The 12332-nt window shown below is 40.0% G+C and overlaps 1 protein-coding gene and 1 non-coding gene across 2 annotated transcripts; one reads left to right on the forward strand and one right to left on the reverse strand.

Annotated features, from left to right (window-relative positions):
• Positions 1–332: 332 nt before the first annotated feature.
• On the reverse strand, positions 333–439 carry LOC145123079 (small nucleolar RNA R71). The gene has a single exon (XR_013714958.1). It is a non-coding gene; the product is annotated as a small nucleolar RNA R71 (small nucleolar RNA).
• Positions 440–1509: 1070 nt separating this feature from the next.
• On the forward strand, positions 1510–2127 carry LOC145121593 (uncharacterized). The gene has a single exon (XM_079057312.1). It carries the CDS (start codon positions 1510–1512, stop codon positions 2125–2127), a length of 618 nt encoding a protein of 205 aa, XP_078913438.1.
• Positions 2128–12332: the final 10205 nt, after the last annotated feature.

Raw genomic sequence — 12332 nt, forward strand, 5'->3', positions numbered from 1 at the left:
ACGATACCGGACCGGGACTAGTACAACCCATCATTCCCGCGACTGCCACTTTCGAACTAAAGGGCCACATACTTGCTCAACTTAAGGAAATCCCCTTCTACGGGAAAGATCATGAAGACGCTTACAAACATTTGGACGAGGTCAACGATGTAGCCGACTACTTCAATGTTCCAAATGTGCCTCGAGAAATAGTTTTGCTTCGCATGCTTCCAGTCACATTCAAGGGAGCTGCAAAGGATTGGCTGAAATCACTTCCCCCAGGATCCATCACTACATGGGCTAAAATGAAAGAATAATTCATAGACCAGTTTTGCCCTCCTTCAAAAATAGCCAAGTTGAAAAAAGCCATAGCTAATTTTGACCAACAAGCTGGAGAGTCACTTTATGAGGCTTGGGAGAGATACAAGGGACTACTAAGGAATTGCCCACATCATGATCTAAATAGTCAACAAGAAGTCTCCATTTTCTATGATGGAGTTAATGTAACAACTAGGCAACTCCTTGATTCGCAAGGACCTCTCACAAAGAAGCCACCCCCGATAATCAAGGAACTAATTGAAGAATTCTCTAAGCACTCTAGAGAATATCATAACCCAAGAAATGACTTGACTCGAGGAGCGGTGAACTCTATTACTGATGACATCGCAACAATGATGGCAAAATTAGAAAGCATGGATCGAAGAATGACTAAGATGGACCAATCCATCCATGCTATTAGAGTGGGTTGTGAAAACTGTAGAGGGCCTCATCTAACTAAAGATTGTGATCTTGACGAGAACGGAAATCGGAAGGTGCAAGTGTGTTATTCAAGTGGTGATAGGTTTGATGACAATTGGCGAAAACCAAAGAAAGAATGGCTACCTTATGATGAGTACAAAAAGACAAGGGAGGAAAAGTATAAGCAAAAGGAGAGAGGCTTTTATCAAAAGGAGGAACTAGTGCATGAAAAGAAATCAGAATTGGAAGACATGCTTACAAGATTCGTGGCCGCATCCGAGAAAATACATAATGATACCGACGCTACACTCAAAGATCAACTAAATATGTTGATAGAACACCAACTTATGATGAAAGATCGACAAGCCTTGCTTAGGAATCAACAATAATCTATTCTCAACATAGAAAAGCAGTTGGGGCAGCTTGCTCAACAAGTGAATGAGAGAAGACCGGGTGGACTTCCTAGTAATACCGAAAGTAACCCGAAAGGTGCACATATAAATATCGTGACAACTAGGATTGGGAAGATTATAACTCCTCTGACCCCTATTCAGCAAGAAGATCCTAAGCTGGTGCAAGAGGATGAAGAAGATCATGAAGAATCACAGAATCCCGATCCGATTCTCCAAGTCGACGTTATGGACTCGACGAGTCCCCCACTTGAACAGAAAAGCCAGCCTCCTGTTAAGCCATATCAGCCTCCACTTTCCTTTTCGGCTCGAGCTAGACAAGAAAAAAAATGAAGTTGACTACCAGAAGTTTCTTGAACACATAAAGGCTCTCCATATTAATATGCCATTCATAGAGGCGATTGCACAAATGCCGAAATATGCCAAATTCCTCAAGGAGCTTCTAACTAATAGAAAGAAGATGGAAGAGGTGAAGAAAGTGGTCCTAAATGAGAATTATTCAGCTGCTATGTTGAACAAACTACCTAAGAAGAAGGGTGATTCGGGAAGCTTAACATTGCCTTGCCAATTTGGAAACTTAGCTACCATTTATGCATTGGCTGATTCAGGGGCAAGTGTAAATCTCATGTCATACTCATTTTTCAAGAAATTAGATCTTCCGGAGCCAAGGCTAATTCGAATGGCAATTCACCTAGCAAATAAAACGGTCACATTCTCGAGAGGAATATGTGAAGATTTATTGGTGAAGGTTGATAAGTTCGTGTTTCCCGCAGACTTTATAGTGTTAGACATGGAAGCGGATCCTCAAGTCCCGATAATACTTGGAAGACCTTTTCTTAACACCGCAAGTGCTATAGTTGACATGCGAGATTCTAAGCTTACCCTTCGGGTAGGGGATGAATCAGTCACTTTTGGAGTTGATCAAGCCATGAAATATCCAAGGAATAGCGATGACACAACATTTTCGGTTGACATGTTGGAAGAGTTGATGGAGGAATGAAACGAAGATGAGCCAAACAAGTCCACCATCACACATGAAGAAGAATTTGATGCGGAAAGAGACCTGCTGGAATTAGAAAGACTGCTCGAGGAAGCTGAGTATAATGATCTAATCAGAAGTGCAGAACACCCGACTCGCCGAGTCGCCTCGACAGACTCGACGAGTCCATCCGAAGAAACCCGATCAGTCGCAGATTTTACGAAGGACTCGAAGAGTCCCCCCCACTGGACTCGACGTGTTCAACATTTAGAACACGAAAACTGAACTTAAGGCACTACCAGATCACTTGGAGTACGCATTTCTTGAAGATGGCCAACAAAAACCTGTAATAATAGCCGCTGATTTGGCCGAACATGAGAAAGAAAGCCTTGTGGGTGTACTAAGGAAGAGGAAAGGTGTTATAGCATGGAAAATAACCGACATAAAAGGAATTATTCCAGCTTATTGTTCTCACAAGATTAACTTAGAAGATGGAGCTAAAGCTGTAGTACAACGCCAACGAAGACTTAACCCAAACATGCAAGAGGTTGTGAAGAAGGAGGTGGTCAAACTACTAGATGCCAGAATCATTTACTCAATCTCCGATAGCCCATGGGTGAGTCCGGTGCAAGTGGTACCAAAGAAAGGAGGAATGACGGTGGTGGCCAATGAAAATAACGAATTAATTCCAATAAAAACGGTAACCGGGTGGCGAGTTTGCATAGATTATAGAAAGCTAAATGATGTCACGTGCAAGGATCACTTTTCTTTACCATTTATCGATCAAATGCTCGAAAGACTCTCCGACCATTTATATTATTGTTTTCTTGATGGTTTTTCGGTGTATTTTCAAATTCCAATAGACCCACAAGACCAAGAAAATACCACTTTTACATGCCCAAGTGGAACATTTGCATATAGACGCATGCCTTTTGGGTTATGCAATGCACCAGCTACTTTCCAAAGGTGCATGATAGCCATTTTTCATGATATGATCGAGAACTTTATGGAGGTCTTCATGGATGATTTCTCGGTGTTCGGGTCATCTTTTGAAGATTGCTTATATAATTTGGACTTGATGCTAGCTAGATGTGAGAAGACAAACCTTGTCCTTAATTGGGAAAAGTGTCACTTCATGGTGAAATAAGGAATTATATTGGGTCACAAGGTTTCAAGGAAAGGGATAGAAGTGGATAGAGCAAAAGTGGACACAATAGCTAAGCTCCCCCTCCAACTAATATAAAAGGGGTAAGGAGTTTTCTTGTCCATGCGAGATTTTATCGGCGCTTCATTAAAGATTTTTCGAAGATTACTAGGCCTTTAACCCAATTACTCTTGAAAGATGCCCCATTTGATTTTTCCAAGGAATGTCATGAAGCATTTCATTTGTTAAAGGAAAGATTAACCACTACTCCTATCATGATAGCACCAAATTGGAATCTTCCTTTCGAGCTAATGTGTGATGCGAGTGATTATGCTGTGGGTGCTGTTTTAGGGCAAAGGATTGATAAACATTTTCAACCAATCTACTATGCGAGCAAGACATTGAATCCTACCCAAGATAATTATACTACTTCCGAGAAGGAGCTGCTAGCTGTGGTATACGCTTTTGATAAGTTCTGCCCTTATTTGGTATTATCCAAGACCATAGTTTTTACCGACCATTCTGCTCTAAAGTATCTTTTTGCTAAACAAGATGCTAAGCCCCGATTGATATGTTGGGTCTTACTTTTACAAGAGTTTGAAATTGAAATACGCGATAAAAAGGGAATGGAAAATGTAGCTGCCGACCATTTGTCAAGATTAGAGAACCCGCATTTGGAGGAGTTGGAAGAAAACAAGATTGGAGACGATTTTCCCGATGAATATCTTTTAGTAGTATCCGGAGAAATGCCATGGTTTGCGGATATAGCTAACTACTTAGCAACCAATTACATTCCAAAAGACTTAACCCGCCAACAGAAGAATAAATTCTTTTCAGAAATCAAATACTACTTTTGGGATGAGCCGTATCTCTTTCGAAGTTGCGCAGACGGAATGATAAGAAGATGTGTATTCGGGAAAGAAAGTCGAGAAATCTTGGCACACTGCCATAGCGGGCCCGCCGGGGGACATCATGGAGCACACTACACAGCAAAGAAGATTTTTGATATTGGGTTTTATTGGCCCACAATTTTTAGAGATGCTGCTCAATATGTCAAAGAATGTGATTCATGCCAACGAGCGGGGAATATATCATCCCGAAATGAAATGCCCCAACATAGTATCCAAATTTGTGAGATATTTGATGTGTGGGGGATCGACTTTATGGGACCTTTTCCCATGTCCAAAGGGAGTAAATATATCTTAGTAGCGGTCGATTATGTGTCTAAGTGGGCGGAGGCACAAGCTTTACCAACTAATGATGCTCGGGTGGTGGTGCAATTTCTAAAGAAGTTATTCTCAAGATTTGGAGTTCCCAAAGCTCTTATTAGTGACCGGGGTACTCACTTTGCAAATGATCAATTAGCCAAAGTGTTGAAAAGATATGGGGTACATCATAGGTTCTCTACATCCTATCATCCACAAACAAGTGGACAAACCGAAGTGACGAATAGGGCGTTAAAAAGGATTTTAGAAAGATCGGTTGGAGGAAATCGAAAGGAATGGTTGGATAAATTAGATGATGCACTTTGGGCCTTTCGAACAGCTTTTAAAACACGTATTGGTACTACACCATATAGGTTAGTATGTGGAAAAAATTGTCATTTACCGGTTGAAATTGAGCACAAAGCTTTTTGGGCTTTAAAGATGTGTAATTTTGATTTGGCTGAACTTCGAACCAACCGGTTGATGCAAATGAATGCCCTTGAAGAGCTTAGAAATGAGGCCTACACTAGTTCCTTGATATACAAAGAAAAGACAAAGAATTGTCATGACAATAGATTAAAGGGTAATAAGGATTTTCATGAAGGACAAAAGGTGTTACTCTTCAATTCAAGGTTCAAACTTTTCCCGGGAAAGCTAAAGACACGATGGGATGGTCCATTTATAGTGAAGCAAGTTTTTCCACATGGAGCTATTGAGCTTATATCGAGAGATGGAACTCCTTTCAAGGTTAATGGTCATAGAGTGAAGAGATGTGAAGAAGGAATTCCAAGAGATGAAGGTCTTGAAGAAGGGCTGCTTCTAGGAGGAACTACGGAAACTTAAAGCGGGAAGGAGTCCAGCTAATGACTCCTTAAAAAGAAGCGCTTCCAGGAGGCAACCCGAGTTTAGAGTTTGCTTTCTTTTACTTTTCTTTTTCATTTTATGTTTGTTTCTTTTAGGATTTTTTTTTTCAATCTTCTTCTGTGCTTAACATAATTGTTTGATGGCAAGCAATGCTCAAGTGTGGGGTTTGGTGGCATAAAATTTAAAAATTCAAATTTTTGTCAAACAGAAAGAAAAACTCGTCGAGTCCATAGATCTGCTTGGCGAGTCCATTTGTTTTAAATCGCGAAAAATCGCGGATTCGTGTATCTGCTCGGCGAGTAGGTTCGCCTACTCGGCGAGTCCACGTATTTGCCCGAAAAAAAATTATTTTTCACATTCTGTAAATAAGGTGTTTTTACCCTAATTGTAAAACTTTTTCAACTTATCATCCAGCCGCCGCCCATACACGACGAGCAAGGTTCTCTCAAGCTCTCATCTTGATTTCTTCCATTTCCTTGCAAATCCAACTCAAAGGAAATATGTCTAGGCGGGGACAAAGCTCGAGAGGAGGCGGTTATAGGGACATTCCATGGCTAAATTTTCCTCAAATAACCTCCAAATCTTCACTCGCCCGCACAAAGAACAAGCTGGAAACACTAAGACGGAAGGAAATTTATGTCCCTAACGAAATCGATTGGCATTGGATAGGTCAAACCGGGTTGGAGGAAGAGTTGACTCCTTATTTGGTCAAGTATTTTGAGAATGATGGGATGACAATAATTTGTGATGGTTGGAGTCGGTTGTTCAAGATCCAAGAGCCAGTTTACCAGGAGCTTTGCTGGGAATTCTTTGCTACCATCTCATTCCGAGGTGGTAATGATTATTATAGCCCGAATGTTATTACATTTTCTCTTGGAGGAGAAGTGCACCAGTGCAGCATGGCGGAGCTTGCGTGGAGACTGGGAATATATGATCAAAACGTGATCATGTTCGAAAATTTTGAAGCATTCCTGGAGCAGTGCTACAAAGACTTGCCCGAAGAGGTGGTTGCATCCACTTGGTGGAACACAATTGCCAACCGGGTCTACATTCCTTCATCCGCCCAAGAGGGGAGCATCCGTTCCCCAATTTATCGCTTGATACATCGTCTGATCGCGAGTACTATTAACATGCGAAAGGATGACGATAAGGTCCCTACCCTTGACATTTTCTACATGTGGAGCATTGTCACTCCCGATGTTTTCTGCAATTTGCCATATTGCTTGGCAAAATATTTAGCAGAGGGAGCGGTCATGGAGCGGATCACATGCAAAATCAACGGGGGCATGTTTGTTACAAAGCTTGCAAGGACGTATGGGGTCTTGGACCAAGGGGCGGCTCGGATGTTGACCATGATTCCTACTCATCCTTTCAGCACCACTCTATTTAGGAGGGCAAGAATCGTGGAGGATTTTGGTGGGGGGCATTTTGGTATCCCTAATGCGAATGAAGTGTTGGTACCGGAGGAGACGGGAAGAAGGGTTAGGCAGAGAAGGGAGCAAGTCCGAGAAGACCCACCGGTCATTCCGGTGGATGATGAGCTACCAATGGACTGGTACAGCATGTAATCGAGAAGGTACCAAGACGACCTTGGAAGAAGCATGAACTAAAACAATGAGTCATTTGTTTATTTATTTGAACAAATGAATATCGCACCAAGGCCGGGACCCGGATTTCCTTATGTGCCAAGTTGGGATGAGCGGGTGCAAGGAAGAAGAAACCAAGCACGCGGAAGTGGGATTGGAGGAAATGAAGACGAAGATGAAGATTGATGTTTTTTTTATTTGGATGTATTAAAACTATTTTTATTTGTTTTGTGAATGTTGAACTTTTAGGAACGTTAAATTAGGAATTTGTTTTTTTCACTTGTGGGTGCTCTTATCTTTTCAGATTGAATCTAGGATGCATGCAAGAGTCTCAATAGTCAAGGCTAGAGTGAGGGTTCAGTCTAGATGAGAATGTGCAAGTTTCAAGTGTAAGGTCGAGTCCGTTAGCAATGAGGGTTAAAAGGTGCTATTTACTGAAGAAAATTGAAGGAAGGGTATTAACTTTGCATTGCTAGACATATCAGAAACATACTCAAAAGGCAAAAGATTTATTTATCACTCGACGTCGTACTCGCCGAGTGCATAACTTGGGCTCGACGAGTCCTCTTGCGAAATCACGATTGTTCTGCTAAAAGCCCTTCTGCTCGTCGAGCAGCCGTGGTAACTCGGCGAGTCCTTCGATATTTCACTATTAAAGCTTAGATTTTGACCACATTCGATACGGGTTTACTCATATTCTTTAAAGATTAATTCTCAAAGTTTTTAGAGATTATTTTCCTGCATTTTTGGAGTTGTCAACCACACGAGACATGACACCCAAGGCATGGATGAGCTGTTCCCATGTCTAAAGTCATTTGAAGATGGAGCTCAAAAGAAGAGATATCAACCTCGCCACTACTATCCCAGGGGAGTTTGTTCCAATTCTCTCCTTATTTTTATGGTTTTTATTATGCATGATATGCAATGGGGACATTGCATAAATTAAATGTGGGGTAGGGGGTTAGTTACATTAGTTAAATTTTAGTTACATTTTAATTTTGAAATTTTTGCATTAAAATTGCTAGGACTTAATCTTATAAAATTTTGGTAAAAGCAATTAGGAAACCATGCTAGTGTTATGTTTGATGATTGCATGAAGACCCAAATGTTTAGTTGAGCCTATATACGTTATACTGCATTTGTGGCCCTCTTTATTCTAATGAAATCATGGGACAAAAACACAACCTCGCTTAGTTTGAGGGATGCAATATGTTTAGCATCGTGTACCAGAAATGTATCCAGAATTTTTTTTATCTTTAATCAATAAAGGTTGAAGTTGAGCGCCCCTGCTTAAGCATGTAGGTAGTGAGTGAAAAAAAAGTGAGATATACATGTAAAAAAAAGAGAGAGAATTACAAGAAAAAGTTGAAAGAGTTTTGGAGCTATTAAAGTGTAAATTTGAAGATCAAAAATTCCAAAGTTCAAAAGTTGAAGATACCAAAAATCAAAAAGTGATGAATTCAAAGAAATCAAGATCAAGTATCCAAGAAGTGAAGAATTCCAAATAAGCTCTATAGTGGTATCAAAAAGTTGTAATTGTCTAGACTATGTATGCTTGGGTTGCTCAACCAAAAATACATTGAGGTTAGGAGGTTTTCTGCGGATGGATTCGGAGGGATGCATAAAATGAGCATTGTTCAAAAGAAGTGGGCGAGTGTTTATGAGGATTGTGAGTATTTAGAATTGAAGGGGGTCCTTAGGGAAAATTTTAGACACAAATGCATGCGTTGCGGTCTTGGCATAATGGCTGGGTTAAATTGGGATTGTCTTATGTAATTTTAGTGTGCTAAAATTCAGTTTTGCTTTGGGGCAAGCAAAAGTCAAGTGTGGGGTATTTTGATATGTGCATATTTAGCTATATATTTAGTGTAGATTTTCCTTATTTATTCACTAATTATTTGCACATTATGGACAAAAGGTACTTAATAGTGTTTGAATTATATTTTCAGTCCAAAAGATACGCTCGGAAGCAGAATGGAAGCAGGAGAAGCGATCGGAAGCTCAGGAGATGAGGAACGAAGAAAGGAGTCAAATTCTAGAGCTACTCGACGAGCAGGAGCGTCGACTCGACGAGTACCCGCGAAGGTTCGCGAAGCAATATGTAAAATCCTTGCCGTATACGGACTCTAACAAGGGGACTCGGCGAGTCAGTTGTCTACTCGACGAGTAGACCCTGTTTTGAGAAATCTATAAATAAAAGCAACAAACCTGAATTGAGTCTCTCTTCTGGCTTTTGGAAGATTACTTGGCGACTAAGGAGACTGCTGGAGGTCTGAAGAACGTGAGAAGAACCCTAATCCTCAATTCTAAGAAGATTAAGGCAACTTAGGTTTAATTTTCCACTCTACCTTTGAATAGAATTATGTTTGGCTTGGTTGAATTCGTTTTTAGGTTTTTATCTACTGCAATTATGAACTAATTTCGTTAGTTTCTGTTTAGGGAAGACAAGTTTGCTCCTATGGATTAATTTACTCTTTTGATTAATTGTTATGTGGTGAATCTTGTTAATTTAAGCTTGTTAAAAACCCTTATGCATTAACCATAACTATTTTCTGTTAATTGCTAAGTAATTAAGATGCATGAACATCTCTTAATTGCTTATCTCATATGATTTATATGAACACATTGCTATATGCCTAGGATTAGTGAATATGAAACTAGGATTAACTAGAGAATGGGTAAATTAATGTGTGAGCTTATGTGATACACCATCAACAAGAGGTTAATTGAATCACCAATTTAATTAGCTAATTACAAGTCTTAATTAACCCGAATAATTAAACTAGGGAATTTATTAATTTAACCACTTGATCACTGCTTAAATTAATCTATTTTCTAAGGATTAGTAATAACGAATGTGAATCTAATCACCTTAGTCGGTAACCAATAACAATTAATCCATAACATTACCATAAAAATTAACCATAGGAGTAAATGAATCAAACCTAAACAGAAACCCTTTTGATCATTGAATTTAGTAGGTTTTTACGTGTTTTCAGCTGTTAGTTGATTAGTTAAGTTTTTAGTAAAGTTTCTAGTCTTGCAAAACTAGAGAAAACCCCTCTATTTTACTAATTGTTTTAGATAATCCTAATAGTTAGATTAATTTCCGTTCCCTGAGTTCGATACCCTACTTGCTAACTCATATTACCAATTGACAGGTCCACTTCCTTTTGTGTGTCAAATTCATAAATTAAAAGTAGGATAAAACTAATTAGTTTAACACACATCAACGACTTTACCTTACCGAGGGCCATCCAGTCGTTTCCGCCTGAACTTCGTCGTTCCCAGCTTCCTCCATCGATTTCGGCGACTTTCCGGCAGCATACGAGGTTGGGCTTCGGGTTTGCGGCTTCGTCGGCAGTGGGCGTCATCGGTAGCAACCATGGCGGTCGATTCTCAGCTGGGCGGCGGCGGATGAAGAAGGTCCGCATGGTGGTGGCGGCTGTTGCATAACATTAGGTCAAGGGTTTAAGATGCGCCAGGGAGAAGGCACTGATGTAATCCCGTGTTCCATTTGAAACCTTGAGGCATTATTACAAGTCTGGCCCTCCTTACAAGATTTGTTTTTCAATCGAAGTCCAAAAGTTACCCTACAACCCTCCACTTGTGAATTATTTGCAAAACTAATCCGAAAATTATCTTTTAACCCTCTCTTCCATAATTCCTTTCATAATAAGTCCCGAAGTTACCAATTAGCCCCCTAAACCTTCAAATCTTTTCAATTTAAGTCCATTAATTACGAGATGCACCCTGACTTCTGAAATCCTTTTTTAATTAAATCCAGAACTTGCACCTCTAGCCCCAACTTCTAAAATTGTAACAACTAACCCTCGAGACCAACACCCTGCTATATAATTATTTATTTTAGGGTTACTATTCATTCATTAATTCGTTTATTTATTTATTAAATAAACGGGGTGTTATAGGGATTTTATTATTCTTTTGTGCTAGTGTGTGTGTGTGTATTGTAAGAAATTGTATGTACATTGGATTGTTAAAATATTACTCAAACCGCCGCCGTGTATGGGTGGCTGCCGCCTCCTGCCGCCATGGACCTCCGCCGACCACCACTGCCAGAGGTGGTAGTGGGTGGTGCCCAATTTATTAATTATATATGTATTTATTTAATTAGATAATCAATTAAATTTAGGGGTTGGAAACCCTAATTAGGGTTTAGAAAACCCTAATATTAAGAAACCCTAATTATAGAGTTGGTCGGGACCCGCGTTAAAACTATTAATTGAACCTAAAATAATAACTTAATAATTCCTTACAATTAACTCGATGCAATATTGGACTCAATGGATTAATTCCTTAATGTGTTAAGTGAGGAACACTAACCCTAGTTATCATTTTTTTTTTGTGAAAACCCTAGAATCGAGGAACTTTATTTTGGGCAATAATCGGGCGTGCATTTGGGCTGTTGACTGGATTTTTATTTCACTCGAAAACGACTAAGTCAGACCTTAATCAATCATACTCTTAAGTGATTATGTCCCCAATGGGTTAAGCGTTCTTACTTAACCGTAATCGTCATTTCTTGTGAAACCTTAATCGTCATTTCATGTGAGGTGGTCACTGTTGCAAGTGACTATGACCTGTGATCGGGTATTGACTCAAGTATCTTCCTATAGGTGATTGGAAGTGAGTTGAAGCTGGTAGAGTCCTTCATTTCTACGGTGGTTTCTGCACGCACATCCAGGTGAGTTTCACCTCACTGTACCCGTGGGTCTAAGGCACCAAGGACGGCCCACCAGTATTGATTATCTGCTAGTAGAGGGATGTCATAGGGACCGTATATAGTCATGTAGGATAGGCTGAGGACTCTTGATATAAGCTCTCTTACATGTTCCTTGTTTGGTTGTGGTTTTAGAGTAGGGTCACCTGTTCGGATTACTATCTCACCTCTGAGTATATATGGTTATGCATTCCTTGGATTGTTGATATTTAGTATGTTGTTATGTTGTAGTGATCTGATAGATATGTGTTTTGGTATTGAGTATGCTAATATGATGTAGTGATCAGTTAGATCTGTCTCCTGGTATTGAGTATGTTGCTTTGTGGTAACAACCTGTAGAACTGTATGTTATATGTGCTTGCTGGTTATCATATATGGAGTGCCCTTAGGGACTATCGGTGGTTATGTAGGATAGCCTGAGAACTCTTGGTCTAGGCTTTCTTGCATGTTCCTTGTTTGGTTGTGGCTCTAGAGTAGGATTATCTGTTCGGGTGGCTATCTCACCTCTGGTTACTTACGGTTACGCATTTTATGGGGGTAGCTGGTGGCGGGACTGTATTTGGTGAGAGGATTAGTAGGCAGTAGTGAGTTGTATGATTGTTGTTGCATGTATTATGTGCCTACTTGATCATGATTGTTTATATGTCGACATATTATGTTTGGTTGGGTTGAGGCGGTCCTGCTTC

Source organism: Lactuca virosa, chromosome 6 (assembly GCF_052849685.1).
Source record: "Lactuca virosa cultivar CGN04683 chromosome 6, Lactuca_virosa_CGN04683_v6, whole genome shotgun sequence".
In the NCBI taxonomy this organism is placed as follows: domain Eukaryota; kingdom Viridiplantae; phylum Streptophyta; class Magnoliopsida; order Asterales; family Asteraceae; genus Lactuca; species Lactuca virosa.

What these genes read in the sequence shown, in the direction of transcription:
- LOC145121593 (XM_079057312.1), top strand. Translation starts at nt 1,510, where the DNA reads ATGCCATTCATAGAGGCGATTGCACAAATGCCGAAATATGCCAAATTC.